The sequence below is a fragment of the Cynoglossus semilaevis genome, chromosome 10, assembly GCF_000523025.1.
Source record: "Cynoglossus semilaevis isolate Cse_v1.0 chromosome 10, Cse_v1.0, whole genome shotgun sequence".
NCBI lineage: Eukaryota > Metazoa > Chordata > Actinopteri > Pleuronectiformes > Cynoglossidae > Cynoglossus > Cynoglossus semilaevis.
The window spans coordinates 2827583-2846994 of NC_024316.1; the positions used below are offsets into that span (position 1 = coordinate 2827583).

At 41.0% G+C, this 19412-nt stretch overlaps 1 protein-coding gene across 1 annotated transcript in view; it reads left to right on the forward strand.

Moving 5' to 3' along the window:
• Nucleotides 1-19412, forward strand: part of LOC103384589 (adenylate cyclase type 6-like) — a 36683-nt gene that overhangs the window by 13633 nt on the left and 3638 nt on the right. Inside the window, exons 4-23 of the mRNA XM_008318152.3 lie at nt 6344-6493; nt 6878-6999; nt 9397-9508; nt 9763-9890; nt 10795-10953; nt 11417-11558; nt 11727-11855; nt 13371-13399; nt 13579-13726; nt 13814-13911; nt 14027-14114; nt 14257-14373; nt 15393-15542; nt 15686-15861; nt 16668-16700; nt 16784-16813; nt 16923-17055; nt 18019-18282; nt 18380-18584; nt 18724-18848. Coding sequence (XP_008316374.1) covers nt 6344-6493; nt 6878-6999; nt 9397-9508; nt 9763-9890; nt 10795-10953; nt 11417-11558; nt 11727-11855; nt 13371-13399; nt 13579-13726; nt 13814-13911; nt 14027-14114; nt 14257-14373; nt 15393-15542; nt 15686-15861; nt 16668-16700; nt 16784-16813; nt 16923-17055; nt 18019-18282; nt 18380-18584; nt 18724-18848 — 2538 coding nt within the window. The remainder of the gene's footprint in view (nt 1-6343; nt 6494-6877; nt 7000-9396; nt 9509-9762; nt 9891-10794; nt 10954-11416; nt 11559-11726; nt 11856-13370; nt 13400-13578; nt 13727-13813; nt 13912-14026; nt 14115-14256; nt 14374-15392; nt 15543-15685; nt 15862-16667; nt 16701-16783; nt 16814-16922; nt 17056-18018; nt 18283-18379; nt 18585-18723; nt 18849-19412) is intronic.

The following is a 19412-nucleotide window of genomic DNA, read 5'->3' on the forward strand; positions in this document are numbered from 1 at the left end:
CAACAAAAAAAAGTTCATCCTAATGTGATTCTGTATCTGTGTCTGGATTGGAATTCTGTTTCCTTGTGTTGCTGGAATGGGATGAATGACTGAAGGGTTTCACTGACATAGAGTGAGTATATTTGGTTGTCCTGCCTGCAGTGCACATCTGTGTGATGGATGCTTTGACCGTACTCTAATTCTTTGTTAAACACTGACTCACCTTCACTGTCCTCTGTTTTAATTCTTAGGTCAGTATTAGGAAACCAACAATGTGTTTTAAATTGGTTTCTGTGGACGTGGAAGAGTGGCTTCACTGTAGTTTCGTCTTGTTTATGATGTGCTTAAAAGGAGATGAAAGAAAAAAACACTCAAGTTGAAATTCCTGCACGTTTAGCTTAGAGTAACACAGTTCAAGGACTGGACCTCATCACACAGTTCACACCAGAGCGAACGAGGCCGGTCGGCTAATTGGTTTGTTAGGCTAATAGCTGTCGTGGCAGCTGTGCTTATAAGAGTGTAAGCTACAGGAAGTGAAGGGTTAGTGAGTCCACAGCTGGGGGGGAGAGAAAGATGTCCAGTCCTGACCCAAACCTCCTTCTCTCCCTCTCTGCCTCTCTCTGTTTGTCCAGCCAAACACTGACCCGAGCCAGTGAGCAGCCAAGAGCGCTGACAAAACACACACACGAGTGTGCGTCTCATCACAGCCCTGTGTATGTGACACGACGCCGCATATGAATCTTAATGTGTTTTAATTAATTCATGTACCTGCTGAGTAATAATTCAAACGTGGAAGTGAGGATGGTGGAGCAAACACCACCTGCTGGTGCAGTTATTCATGCTGTCGTGGGAAGCAAACCAAAAGCGTGTTACAGAAAATAATTTGTGAAGAAAACCATTCATCAACTGATAAGTGAAGCGTTTTCGTCAGTGTTTTTTAAGTGTCTAAACCAAGACGTTGGCCATAAATTGGCTGTGCTGTGATTATGACCTCTTGGTCGAAAACAAGCTATTTTTAGACTTTCCCTCTGACTTCAGGGAAAAAATTACAAGCAGTTGTTTTTACGCAAATTTTTGGCCTTTCTTATCACAAAAAACCCTTGCTATTTTCAGCCCTGCTGTAATGACTTTATCAGTACTCACATACAGCAGAATCAGACGGCGAAGCATTATTTACACATATGGTCAAAAAGCCTGCGTGGCGTCTCACACCCTTTTTTTTATTAACTTTAAATGTTTTGTTTTTTTACCACACAAGGGCAGGAAATGTTGGCATCACAAGAGGATTATGTTTAAATGACAGCGTAACTACATCCAAACTAAACACTAAACATTTGTAAGTAGGAAAAGTTGATTTAATTTGCTGTTTTCTCTAAGAAACATCATTGCTCAGTTGCTGCAGATCTGGTTAATCTGTCTTAATACTAAGGAAATCATTTAATATTTATCTAGAAATGTCTTCAAACAACAATAAAAAAATGACCATGCTTTGTCGGACTGTTTTCAGCTGAAATAGTTGTGTTTTCCTATGAATTTCAGGGAAAATGTTTTGGTCAAACTGTAGGCGGTCAGTGGTGGGGGTCTGGCTAACTTCATCTGGTGAATATTGATAGTGCTTTTATTCAGATCGCTGGATTTCGTTTCTAATTAAATTCATATGCACGTTTGTCTGACAGATCTTGGCCTGTGTCCAGTTGTGCTCAGCGTAGAGATTTACATTCATAAAGCCCATTTTCTTACCTTGTCTATTGACTTAAGGGTTGACTCTTGGGATGTTCACTCAAGTCTCAACTCAAGTGTGAATTTGATCTTTACTGGTTCCCTGTATTTCTGCGTTATCCCGACTTATCTTTGGAGGGAAATCCAGCCATTGTTTATCTGAAGTGTAGCCTTATTCATTAGGTCACAGTTTATTCTATCAATGGTGACTGGTCTGTTCTTCCTCTCAGTCTGTCATCATCAGAGTTAATAATACTTACAGCACTTCAACACAGATGTGACTTCTCTGCCAAACCTCCCTAATCAATAGAACTAATCAGCCGTGGTGTTGCACGATTTGCACAGATGGACATTCCAACGCGTTTGTGTGTCAGGAAGTCATCCAGTGGGATATTATCAAAGATGGAGTGGATTTCCTGTGTGTTTGCCAAACAAAAAGCCTCCCCATCTCCATCCTTCAGTGGTTCTGAAATGAAATCTCCCGGCCCTTCATCACTAGGCACCTTGATGGAACCAAACCAAACCTGAAGGTTTTCTGAACTCCATTCAACAGCATTGCACAGAAGTACCTGCCTTTGTACATTTGGATTAGGCATCAAAGACTGTGCTTTTAATCAGGTCTGTGGAGTCAACTGTCAGTCAGTGGAGCTCCTCAGTTTTATCTGATGTTAATTACAATCCCGTTTGGAGGAAAAGAATAAAGTGAAGACCAACTTCTGATATGAAAGAAAGTGACTCTGACTCTAGAAAACCCTCTCATGTTGATGTTACATTTTAGCTGGTGTTTTCCTCTTAATTGGATTTAACAAGCAACATAGCAGTTATTAGGTATGATGCCTAATTATTAGGTAAGGGGGCGCTAGTTAGTGAAGAAGTGATGCGTTTGTGTGGATGTAGCCTCTACAGTGTCACTCTGTACATATTCATGCACAGGCCACTAATGCTCTCTTTGCCATCCAATCTCCACATCCACAGATTTTGTGGCGACTTAGCATACTGTACCACGTCAATATTAAAAGCTATCATACTAATATAGTTTACACTTACGTTTGTGATGAAGAATGAGGAGAAACTGCTGGTATTCTGGGAACACGGACCTTGAAACGTAGATGTTGCAGACATTGACTAGAAGGGCTGCAGAAAAGTAAAACTGTGAGTTTTGTAAAATACTATCCCTTAAAACAGACATTTTATTTGAATCATTTACCATCTGCAAACCCTGTTTCCAGAGAAGTTGACACAGTTAAAAATAAAAATAAAGTAAAAACCACGATTGCCACGGTTGGTATTGTGTTTGAACTATAATTCATTAGGCATAAGAACAAAGAGAAATCCTTCCATGTTTTCACCGACATATTTAATTGTGTTTAATGATTCTGTTTGTTTGCTTCACTGTTTGATTATTTTACACAAAAGCTCCAAATGTTGGACCACCTAGGCTGCTGTGTTTTTATTGCCAAATTATCAAAATCAGTTGGAGTGGTCGGTCTATGAAATCTGAGCGTGTGCTCACACGGGAAGCTGAATTGTCTGAATGCGAATTGAATGCAGCGCTGAGAAGCCCGGTCTTGGGAACTGCAGGTGGCCCTGTATCCCAGACACTCTGGCTAAATGAATTATTTGCTTCACTTTTGTTCAGAGCCATCTGCTTAATTTTTTTAGCTTTTAGGGGTTGAAGCATGGCTTACCCGGCGGCTCGGTTGCGTTAGCTAACACTATGGACCACTCACAAAGTGAGTGACAGCTCGGCACAAATCAGGGTTGTGCTCCACACTTTCTCAGAAACAGAGCGTGTGTTTTTTACCTCATTTTCACCAGCCTGATAATAGGCTTCTTCACATTTTTCACGGGTTTGATGTGAACCTCCGAGTGTTGCCTGTTTGCATTAGGCATTCTCTCTCATCCTGCATCAAGGAATAGTACATCTCGGCCCTGCCTTAAAAATATAATGAAAGAAAAACTTGTTTGAAGAAACCCGGCTGCATCTTTATCCCTCCAAAATAAAAAAGACAATCCATGCTGCGCTCAGTGCCCTGAGCTACGTTGCGCATTGGTATGTGCCCAATATGAAGACGTGGTGGCATCTGCACCTGCATGTGTTCGCCTCCTCACTGACATGCCTCCAGTGTAGTTTTGTCCCTTTGTTTTCAGGTGGTAGAGAAAACAAAGAAACCAGGTAACAAACAGAAAGGAATTTGCCTGTCAGTGTCCTGTGGCAAGGGTGTTGGGTTTCCAACACGGGTTGCTAGATTGTCTCCGTCTTGTTGAGACAACAAAGGCCGAGCTCACTGTATACAGTATAAACCCTATCTCTGGAGTGTGGTAAACTGCTTTCCCTCCCTCTTATATGTTGTTGGCTGTTTTGATTGTGGACACCTGTTGGTCAGTGGTCTGTAGTTTTGAATCATATTTGTTCATTTTATAATGATTAATCGTTTTATAGGAGTCAACTCCAACAGTCTCAGAATGTGGATGGGTGCATCCTTTTTTTTTTTTTTGGTGTCTGCATGGGTTAAAAGAGTTGAGGAGGTCCCTTTTTGATAACGCTGACAGAAAAAATAAATACAAATGAACACACTGGATTGGTCACATACCAGCCCTATCTTATAAATAGTGATGTGATGGATAAGACTCTTCAAGTCATTATTAAGTCAGTGGTTTTCAAGTCCACCGCCACAAATAATCCGCTGTCCCAGAACTGACAGCAAATTAAAATAGAGTACAGCAGTACAGGCCAAAGCTGTTCAGCTTTAAACAGTTCAAAGGTTATTAGCCTATTTATAAACATAAGCTAAACTGTACAATTAAATGTAACTATAAATGGCACATCGGAAACTAAGCACCCTCCCTCCCCACACACACACACACACACACACACACATACACACACACAAAATGTCCTTCTGATTTTCCAAATAGGAAGAGGGAGCCTACGTACCAGCTGTGGTACGCTTACCATCATTTGAGAACAACAGCATCGTAATGTTTTTAAACAGAAATGAACAAAAATGTATGTTAAATCTTAGAGCTTCCACAGATAAACGTTGCGTTCCTCCAAACTTACTTGTTGTGATGCAGCGGTCAAACCAGAGGACCAATGGTTGTGCAGTCAGTGCGGTCCAGTTGTGTTTCCTGTTTGCTGCAATTGAGGAAATAATTGATTAGTGCCTTTGTTTGTAGCCTGCACCACCACTCAACACTATATTGATTTATCTTCACAATAAAAGTAGCACTTTTATTATTTAATATTATATTATATAATATTTAATATTGGAAACATTTTAAGAGAAAGGGAAAAAGTTAATCACTTCAAAAAACATTTCCGCCACAGTCACTGCTGTTTCTGCATTTTTGTTCTTCTGCACTCACACACTCGTGGCATTACAATTTACTTTGCATTTCGCAAATAAACATCACATGGTCGAGCAGACAATGGCGTTTCCTTACACTACGATCAGTCAGCAAACATATTAAGCACACAGTGGACTCAAGCAGGCGTAGATTTCATCAGGTGAGTTTTCCTATTGTCTAGCAAAGTGAGCGCCAGCCTCCGAGGCATCGCAAACCAAACAGTGGCACATGTTGTACCTGACACAGTGTTCAAAACGTGTCACTTTAAAAACCTGCTCATCAGTTCTGCCTAATGTCGTGCTGTTTTTTCACATTATAAATGCTGTCATCTTCAGAGGAAACTCTTACTTCTCAGGTCATGGGTCAAGTGAGTTTCCCAGGCCGGAGTGTGTGTGTGTGTGTGTGTGTTTCTGAGTGGAGGGGAAGCCCAGATCTGAATGGCTGTATTTCTGCTGTTTGGTCCTTGGCTGCGGACAGTCACAGAATGACTAACAGACTTGTTGGCTGACCACTCGTTTGCTGAAACACACAAACAGCAGCCCCATCTAATGCTTTTAGAGTTGCTGGCCGCCCAAAATCAACCGTAAACTATATCAGAAACAAATTTACTTCGGTTTGAACTATATCAGAAACAAATTTACTTCGGCCACGGTCTGTTTTCTCAAAGCCTCATTGTTCAACCAACACTCCCCCCTCCTTAACTTTCTCCCCTAGCCCCCCCACAATGGTTACACAGAAGAAGCTTCTATCTGCTGATCCTGTTGAAAATGTACATTTGAATTAATAGACAAATTCGTTTAATTTTGAAGTTCCCCTCCCTTGATCATCATTCAGAACGGTTTTTGAGGGTCTTATGATCTGGTTTCACCAAATGACAAAAATATTGAAAGGGTCCTTTGTCATTGTTAGTTAATTCTGATTTTTTCCGTTGATCTTCATCCAAGCAGTACTGAAAGTGTACTTTCCCCATGCCCTACAATTTTGCTTCACACTATTTAGTTTTCGGTATCATGTGCAACAAGAGGCCAAAGTCATCTAGCTGAGCGACCACAGGGCGCTTGTCATCGCTTCTGAGCAGATCACAGCCATTGTTCCCTGAGTTGTTTTTAGGATTTCTTTTTTCTTCCTGCAGTAAATCCTATGATGTTATCAATTTAGTTCATTGACCTCACCCAGGTCAGACAGAGTTGACTGTATTCTTGTAGAGTGACATCTATACTTGGTGGGGTTCCTCTGTCTTGTCTCTGTTTTCCCAATTTTGTGCTAAGCATTGTGTCTGTGAATTTGTTTTCAGGTCAGTGCCAACGTGGTGATCTTCCTCTGCACTAACATGATAGGGATCTGCACCCACTACCCTGCGGAGGTCTCCCAGAGACAGGCCTTCCAGGAAACAAGAGGATACATCCAGGCCAGACTGCATCTGCAGAGAGAAAACCAGCAGCAGGTAGACACATGCACGCACTCACACTTACACACGCAAACATGCATGCTTAAGCAAATAAGGAGGAGGAGGAAGCGGCGTCCATATCCTGTAGGAAAACCAAACACACGGAGACATGCAAAGGAACAACTAAAGGGTGTCTCCATCTTCAAGGCTAAATTGTTTGTGTCAATTTTAGACAATATGTTCATGAGTATAACACATATCTCCACTCCTCGCCGTCCGACTGACACGTTCCTACACAGATGCCAACAAGGCATGGTGACTCATTCAGCTTTCTAATGGTGTGGACTCATGCAATGAATGGGCTCAGGCTCACCCTCTCTCTCTCTCTCTCTCTCTCTCTCTCTCTCCCTCTCTTTCTCTCTCTCTGTTTTTCTCTCCCAGGAGCGCCTACTCCTGTCAGTACTGCCAAGACATGTTGCCATGGAGATGAAGGCTGATATCAATGCCAAGAAGGAAGATATGATGTTCCACAAGATCTACATCCAAAAACATGACAATGTTAGGTAAACACACATACAGTGTGTATATAAACACACATACACACACTTTTATTGTAATTAAAATATGACTTTTTATTACTTTGAAAAAAGGGTCAAATATATCATATATAAATATGTTTATATTTATTAGAAATACACTTTATTAACTTTATTTCCCAGTAATTCTAAAGTCAGATGAAAAGTAATAAAGTAAGTATCAATTTAAGATTTTTTCCAATCCAATCCAATTTAGATAAATACAACACACTATTTAATCAGGTATAAAAATATAAGCAAATGGGAAACTTAAATGGGAACCTGTCAAAATTATCGGGTAGTTTTCTCATTTGAAAAACTTTAAAACAAAAGTCTGTCATAGAATTTTTTTTTTTGACCTTCCGTTGTACATCAAGACCACCAGAAAGTTAGAATGTTGGAGACAATCCTAAAATTAAGGACAGCTGAGGGGAATTGCTAGGTTCCAGGATGGAGGACGGGACTGTGTGTGACAAGTGAGTGATGAATAGAACCTGAATGGAAAGTGAAAATATTCTAATGATAAACCCATAAACTCAGGACTATTACAGTGTATTATGCAGTGGCTGTGCATTGACAGTGACAGGCCTATCTGCAGTACGGATATTCACTCAGGCAGGTCCCCCTCTTCAGTCCTCACCGCTGGATGTTGCTGGTGTTGGGAATAAATCAGCACTAACGGGCAAATTGAAACTCTCCATCAATCAGGCTAGCATTAGGTGCAGCCGGCACTTCTCACGTGGCTGTAGCCATATTGGTGGAGACAATGAAACGAGGCAGCCTCAGAGATCTCCTGTCAGAGGTGACCCAAATAGATACAGGTGATGTACTTAGTAGAACAATCTGTTGCAGCACGGCTGCTGCTGCTGCTGCTGCTGCTGCTGCAGGTATGAACTTACAGGAACGAGACATTATCCCAAATCAACATAGTACAAAAAAATATGAACACACTTCGTATTAGTAAAGTACCTTTTTAAAGAAGTGCATGTAGTTAAGAAACATATATATATTATATTAATATATATTAATGTTGTATTTGTAATGTTCTATCAATAATTAGATTGATAATTAGACCATTGCAAATAAAACATTAATTAAAAAAACAAAGACTGTGTTGTCAGTTGGAGGTTTATTCTGTACTACTACTTCTGTTTTTATCATTTTTAGTTCTTACTTAATAAAAACACTGATGCTACTGATGGGGCAGGGCAGATTTTAAACCAAGTGCTATGCTATTACCCTTTCACATATGATTTATTAATTTTTTACACTGAGTGGTTATAAATAGCTTCATAATTGTTTAATATTTCATGAAGCTTTTTTTTAATTTGTGACCACAAACGTGGTGTTTTTAACTAATAGCAGTAGCATGTAGGATTTTGTTTCTTAGTTTGTTATTTTTTCGACAACCATGCAACAGAGATGTTTGTGAGGTGAAACCCAAAAAGAAAACTTAAAAATATTGAGCGTAATTTAATCAATTCAATTCTTTAAAATAGGCTCTCAAATCTTTAATGTTTTCTTATTTTTTGTGTTCGTCAACATGACGAAAACACACTGAGTGGCTGCAACGTAATTAGCAGGTTGCCATAATTAATGGTCATAAGGGTGTGGTGTGTAAAATAGACCTCTACAGGATGTTGTTATTATTTGAGTTAGTGCTAAACAATAAGTTTGAAAGTAATTCCAACTAAATGTGATTCGTTCTCCATCATGTTTCTGTGACATCACTGCTGCAGTAGAACATACAGAAGGTGAACGGTGGCTGACTGAAGTGTATTAACAAGGGCAAACAGGGCGACATGCCAGTGCTGGGCTAAATACCACTGGTTTAATCCAGTAAATAGAGTATTTGTTTATAATTGAGGTCAAGTAACTAAAGGATTGCGCAATCAATGGCATTTTTTTGTTATCAAATTGTGAGTTTGGTTGTTGTTTCTGTCTCTACCGTGTGGGACTTTTAGCGCCATCTGTTGTCTTCATATGAGTTTCAGGTCTAGCTTGTTGCTCCTCATCGCTTTTCATTAATATCAAATGTTAGTAATGAAAGGCATGCAGACAGGGGGTTGGTTTGGAGCGTTCTCAGAGGGACAGGCTGGAGGAGATGACCTACATTGGTGTGGATGATGAGAGGCAGAGCTGAACAAATGACTGCCTCTCTCCTTCTCCTGCTCACATGGCAGCTTTTTCCGATGGAGGGAGGGAGGGAGGGAGGGAAGAAGGGAGGTGCGAGAGCATGCTAACAATCTCAATGTTTTATTGATTGAACTATTTTTCAGTCTCATTTATGTTTATTTTTCTTTCTGTCTCTTTTGGTTACCCTCTACGCCCCCCCCCCCCCCCCCCCCCCCCCCCCCCCCCTCCACTGCTCCTCCTTCTCTCCAGCATACTGTTTGCAGACATTGAGGGCTTCACCAGTCTGGCGTCTCAGTGCACAGCCCAGGAACTGGTCATGACGCTAAACGAACTTTTTGCCCGCTTTGACAAGCTGGCCTCGGTAAGAACGGACCCCCGCAGCAGCCGGTGTTTTATATCAGGACTTTGAACCGCTGCTTACGTAACTGTGCAGTTACAGTGACACAGCCAGCATTGGTGTACTAGATTGAGGGGGCGGGGATGCTTAAGCGTTGTGTAACACATCAATTAGACCATGCTGAACTGATGAACCATCCAAATCATGCAGTCCAGGCTCCATATCCGGCAGGAGAATCTTTTGCACTCAGTATAATGTTGTTGCGTGTGTGTTCGCAGGAAAACCACTGCCTTCGTATCAAAATTCTCGGCGACTGTTACTACTGTGTGTCCGGGCTGCCTGAGCCCAGGGCCGACCACGCCCACTGCTGCGTGGAGATGGGAGTAGACATGATTGAAGCCATCTCGTGAGTCAATCCCACCAAAACTCCTAGACACTCACCATCTTTATAGGGGGCATATGTTCATACAATTGACTATGGTTCAGCTGAAATGTCAGGCACATGTTTGGGACGATCTGGATTCTTTAGTCACTTTGTTCTGAGCTGTCTGTTTCTGTACCTTTATCTTTTGTTGCTAATGAGCCACTTTGGTGGCGTCTGAGGAAAGCTTTGTAACCATGGCAACAGTTAAGCAGTGAGTGTGAAATGCCTGTTAGCAAATTGTCTGATTCTGACAGGTGCATTTGTGTGGTTTTTTTTTTGTGTGCATGCGTAGTAAGGTATCGTATGCCATTCTGGCAGGTATTGTGTACCGCCAGGATACCTGAAGAAAAGACTTAGGCGACAGTAATGAATGTTGAAGTTTTTTGCAGTGGTTAGTAGTTAACTTTGTTACATTGCCTTCACTTTTGTGTTAATATGTCGACTAACAGAACTTGAACGGCCTCACAGGCTGTCTCCTCTGTGTTGTTACAGATGACAACAAACCTCAAGTGCTTTGAGTGTTTCCATAATATTGTTCATTTAGCGCAGCGAGCAGCTGTGCTTCGCTTCTGGGTTGTAGTTAGTTGTAGATAATTGTCCGGCCGTTGTGGATGAGTACCATACATTTCAGATCCTGGCACAGGTGGTAGTATGGATGATACCCCCAGCTGGGTTTGGTGGTTGGTTGTTGTCATCCCTGGCTTTATGACATCACAGAGCGGGTGAAATCATGATGGTGTAAACAGCCTGATATCAGACACATTTCCAGTGCATAGATTGTCCCCTATAAAGTCACATAAGAATCCCCACTGTGAGAGAAAAATGCAGTTTTGGTTACAAGTGCTTTTATTTTGACAATAGCTTGTTCATATGTGTGCGACTGCAGGCTGGTGAGAGAGGTGACGGGCGTTAATGTGAACATGAGGGTTGGTATCCACAGTGGACGTGTTCACTGTGGGGTTCTCGGGCTCCGCAAGTGGCAGTTTGACGTCTGGTCCAACGATGTGACACTTGCCAACCAAATGGAAGCCGGAGGAAAAGCTGGGTAGGACACTTCTACTACGTCATTTATTAAGTTTGGCTCTACCTTGAATAAGGTGAAAAAAGGGTCCAGATAAGTGTTCTAATCTAAAGTCATGTTTTTATGAAATAAGTTTCTTGGGAAGGTTTTTCAAGTCACTTTTATCCTCAGACGTTTAAAGGCAGACAGCTGGTCTATAGATTTTTTTTTTTTAATTAAAGTACCACTCTTCAAAAACTTGACAGCTTACAAGAAACTGTCATTTTTTTTAACTCTATTTTCTTTATGGAGTCTAAGTTCTATGGGTCCTGTTTGCTCCCATGGTTCAACAACACCCAGATTAGGGATATGGTTAATTATTCACTTTAAAATGACTGTTGGTTTTTGGCTGGGATTGGTATAAGAATAAGGGATTTAATTAAGATTATTATTATTATCTGAAACTTTGTGTGTGTGTGTGCGTGTGTGTCATTTTCCGTGTGTGTAGACGTATCCACATCACCAAAGCAACTCTACAGTACCTGAACGGTGACTATGAGGTGGAGCCAGGCTTTGGTGGAGAGAGGAATGCTTACCTAAAGGAGAACAACATTGAAACCTTCTTGGTTTTGGGTTGCAGCCAAAAGCGGGTTAGTGCTGGGAACACACACACACACACACATCCTTGAGCCTTCTTCAAAACTTCACAGTAACTCTCCAGTGCTGTATTTCCCACCAACAGTATAATGGTTTGTCACTTGACACCGGGGACCTTGTTTGTCAGAGTAATTGTCACGGTGGTGCTTCTTCATTTTCAGAAAGAAGAGAAAGCCATGATGGCCAAGATACAGCGAGGGCGTGCAAATTCTGTTGAGGGACTGATGCCACGCTGGGTCCCGGACAGAACCTTCTCCAGGCCCAAGGAACCCAAAGCTTTTAGGCAGATGGTGAGATGAAGCCAGGGGGCGCTCATCTGAGTGGTTGACACCTGGTTTTTCTGTCTTTTACAAACAGCCTGAGTCATGTAAGAGTTTCTAAATGTAGGTGAAAATGATGACAATGATGTGAGGACAGATTATAAAAGATGTTTTTCTTTGAGTCACACCAACATAGGGCCTGAAAAATATCAACAGCAGTTGAATTCATGCCAGGGCAAAGTGAATGGGTATTTATTTCTCCCTTGAGCTGAATGCTAACAGCCTGGTTTATAATTTATTCAACTGAAGCTAAGATAAAATAACTATTAGTTTTTGGTGTCAGTCAATGTTGAGATTTAGGCTTGGCAAAAGGGTTTTTAAAACATTAATAATGATCAATGTTATTTTAACAGTATGTAGTTATTTGATTTTTTTGGAGCGAAGAATACATACATTATAGCTGAAAACCAAAACCATGACTTTAATATTTGCTGGGATTGCTCTTTTGTATTATTTGTATTATTTTATATACAAATTACAATCAAAAAGCAAACATTACCCAAACCCACAATGTAACTTAAAAAGCTTTGGCAATGTCCATTTACAAGAAACTGCTAAAAGCTAAAATGGGCCATTGTTCAGTTGAAAGTACCATCTAGAATTATATACAGTTAGATACTAGTTAGCACTGCAGCTCAAAGTACAACAGCCAAAAACATTTAAAACGTTACCAGATTTAACTGAACATGAAAAGTGAAAATGTCTGGATTTTTTTCTGGAAAGGGACAGGACTAGGTTGACAAAGGTCATTGACCCACCCAACAAGCAAAAGCAGTGACTACCAGCCAATCAGAGACAGATCGGGCTTCCTGCTGGTGTTAATGTTTACAACTGGTCAAAACTGGCAATTCACTTCAGTGGACACTTAAACGGACAATAATCTAAAATACCACACCTTCAGACTTCTTATTCTGATTACAAAACAGCATGAAGACCCAGTAAAATGTATTGTCACCATGTCTGGACCAGACCAGGCTGAATAAAATGTCCTGATGTGACGGATTTCTACTGTAGTACTTACATGGAAAAACCCGGAGCGGTGGGAGAGTCTGTAAGAATTATTGATCGTTTCATATCAAACAAACAGAAGCTGCACTGAGGGTCCAAGGGATTTCCAGCTCATTGGATTCTACTGAGGCCAATCTGCAGGCTGCAGCTGCAGATATTTCACTTCCTCACTCAACTCCCTTCATTCTACATGTTCCCCTGCTTCCTCGACTTTCCTTCATTCGCGGTCCCTTTTTTTTTCTCTCCTTCCCAAAAGGTCAGCGCCAGGGGGCAAAGAGGGTGTAATTTGAAGCTCAGAGCGTTAATTAAAACATCAGTCTCACTCGCAGGGATTAGCTGCGCAGATGTCTGTGTCTCTGTTTTTATTGTTGTTGCACTGTGGCTACGTGGTGATCCAGACTTTGATTATTTGCTACAGTTTCCCCTTTTGTGCAGTCATTTTCTCACTTCTTCTACGTCTGACTTTTTATTTCTCAGGGCATCGATGAAGCATCCAGCAAAGACAAGTGAGTGTCATTCGTGTCTCCTGTGTAGTTTTTAATATCAGTGATTGACTGACAGTCATCACTGTGGAGGTCTGAGGTCTGAACCAAGTCTGCAGCAAAAACCACAGTAGCTGTAAGTCATTCCACACATACAGATACAGACACCATGCTCTGCCCTTTTTCTTTCATCCACGCTGTAGTCGCTGCACTCAGGAGGCCCTGAACCCTGAGGACGAAGTGGATGAATTCCTCGGTCGGGCCATTGACGCACGCAGCATTGACCAGCTGCGGAAGGATCACGTAAAGAAGTTTCTCCTCACTTTTCAGACGGCCGATCTGGAGAAAAAGGTTGTTTGTTCAGGGATTTCGGTTGTTATGTACATGAACTGAATGGATCACAATGTATTTGACTTCCTTTCAATTCTCTGTTTACAGTACTCCAAAAAGGTTGACGATCGGTTCGGAGGTTACGTGGCCTGCACACTCCTCGTGTTCTGTTGCATCTGCTTCATTCAGATTATTATTTTTCCAAAGTGAGTCGTTCCAGCTCATACCCAGTGTCTTTTCTAGTTTACCAGTTCAATAATGGTGGACAGGAAATGCTATCTTAAACAGTGAATAAAAGTCTCAGTTTCCTCTCTTCCACAGGACACCGCTGATGCTAGGTCTTTACGTTAGCATCTTCGTCATCCTCGCCAACATCCTCTTCATCTGCTCCATCTACTCCTGCATTAAAGTAAGACACAGCTGCAGTTGTCACTCATTCTCTGCAGTGGCTCTTCAGATAAAGAGTCATTGTCACATGGTTCCAGACCGGATCACTCACGGTATTAAATCTCTCTTATCTGATCCCGTCCCTGACGCCTGCTGTATTCCAGCTCTTCCCAGTTGCCTTGCAGACCGTAACCAAGAAAATAGTGCAATCGCGTGCAAACAGCACGCTGGTTGGCGTCCTCACCATCCTCCTCCTCTTCGTCGCCTCTTTCGCTAATATGGTAGGGGCTGAATCTGTCAACAGTTGTGATGTTGCTTCAAATACAAAGATACACTGTCAACAGTTGTGATGTTGCTTCAAAATACTCCTGATACAAAGATACAAGGAATGGTGCTAATGTATGAACTGTTAAATGTGTCGCTCTATCTATGATCTATAATTCACTCCCTATCTTAGATAACCATGTGACAGCTTTGCAGGACATTTGTAGACCTTCTGCTACATCCTGGCCTTCATAAAAAAGCCCCGGGGAGTGCTATAATTACTAATTGAGTTGGAAGTAATGATAATTTATCACAGTGACAGACGGAGTTGTAGAAATCAGTCTATTTATAATCACCACATTTCTTCTATGTTTACTGGCACATTTAGGAAGACACATTTATTATTGCATTGGTGAGGAATCAAAGGAGAACAATGGCAGTGTCCAACATTGAATTAGGACAGATTTAACATTGCACTTTAAAAGGCAAACTTATATTTCATACTATATATATATATATATATTAGGGCTTGACACATTAACAGGCCACCATTATTATAGTTGGCATTAACGCAGGAGGTTGATTGGTTCTGGCGTCTGGCTGAGCTAATATAAACAGGAGCAGAAAATAACTGTCAGCAACAGAATAGTGAAGAAATGTACTGTAATAAAGTTATACAGAACCAAAGGTGAAAAGATACTTAGGTCTGAAGTACCACTTCAATTCAACAGTCACCGTTGATCCCAGGAAATCACCTTAAAATTAGGTTTCTGTTTGAAGTGTTTGTAAACCAAACATGATTGCACTTTTTTATATTACCCATGATAATCCATTGATCTGAATCTTTCATATATATATGCAGTATATATATACATTTAGATATATGTATATATGATATATATCTTATATATACATATATATACAAATTTCATTTGTGTAATTGAAATGAAGTGAAGGCTGCAAGAGTGAACAGGTTATATTCTGGTCTTTTTGTTACTAATTCCTGGATAACTGAGTCGACCTTTTTTCCTGACAGTTTACCTGCAGCAGAGAGAGACTACGGGACTGTGTAGCTGATGAACTGAACACCTCAGCAACTCTCTGCCTGCTGCACAACCTGACCCAGACGGTAGAGGACGGTTTGACTCTGTGTTCCAGCCAGACCATGCCCTGCCATTTCCCACAGGTCAGCCCCACAACAGTTTAGCGTGTGTCACTGCTTTGTGTGACCTACTTTTGTAACCTGCAGCGTGTGGTCAGCATTTTTGTTTGTGCTCGCGGAATTGCTGGTTTGAATATTCTCCTTATTCCCTCTCCTCTCTCCTGCAGTACTTCAGCTACAGCGTACTGCTGACCCTGCTGGCCTGCTCTGTGTTCCTCCACATCAGCAGCATAGGGAAGCTTGCCCTCATGTTGATCATTCAGCTCATTTTCCTCCTACTGGTGGAGTGGCCTCAGGTGGTTCTGTTTGACAACGCGGACCTGCTGGTCATTGCCAACACACTGTGAGTCTCCTATCAGTTGTCGTGTTCACCCACGGTTGTTCAAACTGTTATGGAGCACAGAAACGATTGATGATGTAAAAATAGCTGACGAACACATGCTTCTCCTGTGATTAACTCTGTTGATCAGTGATGACAGTACACTTGACTCAGGACTCAAAGTTTCAACTCTTTACTTTTACCCAACATTTGATGGTTTTATTGTATGACAAAGTCAAAGAAACTAAGAAAAGACTTAATATTAATTATTCCTTTATTTACCTTACTACTACTACTACTACTACTACTACTACTACTACTACTACTACTACTACTACTACTACTACTACTACTACTACTACGCGAGGGTGGGTCACTCCACAGCCTACATATGAAACCAAACCATTATAAGCCTGACCATAAAGAAATAATACCAGCTCTGTCAAAATGATATTAATCAATTTGTGAAGATTAATCAGGTTAAAATTTTAAAGCACTTTAGCACAAAAACACTACTTCCATCGCTCATACACTTATTGTTGCTCGAATACACAGTGGATAAACATGTTTTTATTTTTTTCTTTCACGACGCAGATGGAGCTCCATATATCATCTCAACACTCAGCACCACTGCTAGCTGCGTCCAGAGTTTTACTCTGTTTACTCTGTTTTTTGCTGCAATTTCAACACCCACAACAGTTCACGTCTCCACTCCATACATTGCTTTTTGACCTACTTTGTTTTATGATAAAGTTTAGATTATATTTGACCTACTTTCTCACGTTTAGTCCTGTCTTTCTTTTTTAAGTTCTTCTTTTCTTTTTCCTCAGGCAACTGCTGCATGTTAATGATTCCCTACCACAGTAAGTTGCATTACTTTCTGTTTACTTCTATTCAGTTTCTTACAGGGTTTGTTGACACGACTTTCTTTTGTCCTTTTTTCCAGTGCGGGTTTCAATGAAACTGCAGAACTGTGGTAAGTCACTTCTATTGTTGTTCTACGGCCGGAAAAATAGGTTTGCATATATTAGCGAGTGCTACGATACAGTCTGTAACGGCAGTGTGTGTGTGTGCTCTCTCCTCAGCCCAGACAGTGTTACCAAGGTATCCCTGAAGGTCATGACTCCTGTAATCCTGACTGTCTTTGTCCTGGCTCTCTACCTGCACGGCCAGCAGGTGGAGTCCACTGCTCGCCTTGACTTCCTCTGGAAGCTTCAGGTAAATGAAAGTGAAACCTCAGCAGCAGCAGTCAGAACATTTGAACCGCACTGAAACTTTGAAACTCATATTCTGCTCTGCTTTGTATTGTTAATATAAATATGATAAATTACTACTAGATTACTAGTATAAAGGGAGAATCTTATTTTAATGTATAAACTGTAACATCCATCAAAGCCAAATGTGTTTTGTGAATTTGGACCCTACAAATATAATTAACGTGACTTGATTTAATAAAACTTCAGAATTAATAAAGAAACATTAAAAAGGAAGGAAAGTGAACTCCTTGTCATTGTGACACAACACACGACAAAATGTGACCTCTGTTTTTAACCCATCACCAAAGTGTGTGTGGACGGTGTCGAAAACTTCAGAATTAATAAAGAAACATTAAAAAGGAAGGAAAGTGAACTCCTTGTCATTGTGACACAACACACGACAAAATGTGACCTTCAACTTTACAGACAGTATGACTTTTTTTTTAAATGATTGAATACAGTTAAAAAGTGCATTTCACTAATGGAACCACATCTGTGTATTTATGCTTCTTTAACCACTAAGCCACCACTGCTTAGATAATGAAAGACATCTATTGTTCTTGGAAAATAACTTTTTGTTCTAATGACCTCCTGCAAACTCAGTACAGGAGCAGACACCAGCTTCTGGCTGCATTCCTGAGGACGGTGATCCCGTTCCTCGTGGCCTTTAAGCTCACTTATATTCGTAGGTTTGTTTGGTGTCAAAGCCAACACTGAAAAAGCTTCAAACACATTTTTTTTAAATCAAACAAATAGGAGTTTTGTTAACCTACTCTTCCTACTTCCTACTTCCTACTTCAACTCAAAGATCTATTGACGCCCACGTTCAACTTTACAGACAGTATGACTTTTTTTTAAATGATCGAAAACAGTTAAAAAGTGCATTTCACTAATGGAACCACATCTGTGTATTTATGCTCATCAGGCCACAGAGGAGAAGGAGGAGATGGAGGAGCTGCAGGCTTACAACCGACGGCTGCTCCACAACATCCTGCCGAAGGATGTTGCTGCCCACTTTCTTGCCCGTGAGCGTAGAAATGACGAGCTGTATTACCAGTCGTGTGAGTGCGTTGCGGTGATGTTTGCCTCCATCAGCAACTTCTCAGAGTTCTACGTGGAATTAGAGGCTAACAACGAAGGCGTGGAGTGTCTCCGGCTGCTCAACGAGATCATCGCTGATTTCGACGAGGTGGGAGGAGACGGTTGATATTGCTGCGGATGTCTGATCATTTTTCCTGGTTATCTTAATTTGTTGTTCATACACATCGGTGCTGCTCTGTCTGTAGATTATCAGTGAGGAGAGATTCCGTCAACTGGAGAAAATCAAAACCATTGGCTCTACTTACATGGCAGCGTCAGGACTCAACGATTCCACCTACGATAAGGAGGGTCGATCACACATCCTGGCTTTGGCCGACTATGCCATGAGGCTTAGAGAGCAGATGAAATACATCAACGAGCACTCCTTCAATAACTTCCAGATGAAGATCGGTAAGCCGGAATTGTGGCAGGAACTGGAACTGAACTATAATTTTAAAGCTTACCTAAATCCAGCATTGAAAATTTAATTTTAAAATATTTATGTAACAAATATCTTATAACACCTTATGGGGATTTTTTTTCCTCTCAGGACTGAACATGGGGCCTGTTGTAGCCGGGGTGATCGGAGCCAGGAAACCCCAGTACGATATATGGGGCAACACAGTCAACGTGGCCAGTCGGATGGACAGTACAGGAGTCCCGGACTATATTCAGGTGGAGTCTCAGATCTCAAAAAAAGTTTTATTTACATAAATAACATCTCAAATTGTTTTAAAACATTTTTGACGTACCTTCATATTTCTGTCTAAATTAATCTCTCACTTCTCTCACTGCCAAACCACGTATTTGTATAAAAGAAAACACATGATTTAATGTGGTAATTTAAATGATTAGCTCTGTTTGAATAGACTGCCCCTGCTGGCCAACTATGGTAATAAGGACAGAACACATTTTCTTCACTAAAGTATTTGGTGCACATTATTGCAAAAGTTATGTCATTTTATATTTTTTATATGCGTTATAGAAAAGTCTATTGGACAGAATTTCCTCTAAACTATCACTTTGAACAACATGCAGTTGCTTTGCTATATATTAAAAAAGGATCAGGTCATTTTTCTGCGTTTTAAAAGTCTGAGCGGATATGACTGCTACAGATATCATCAGTATATAGCCCTTAAGCTTACAGGTTTAGACATCTGGTATGCAGCACTGCCCTTGAGCAAGAGTGTCTGTCTGCACTGGACGTGCTGTTCTCCCGCAGGAATGGCGCTCTACTGT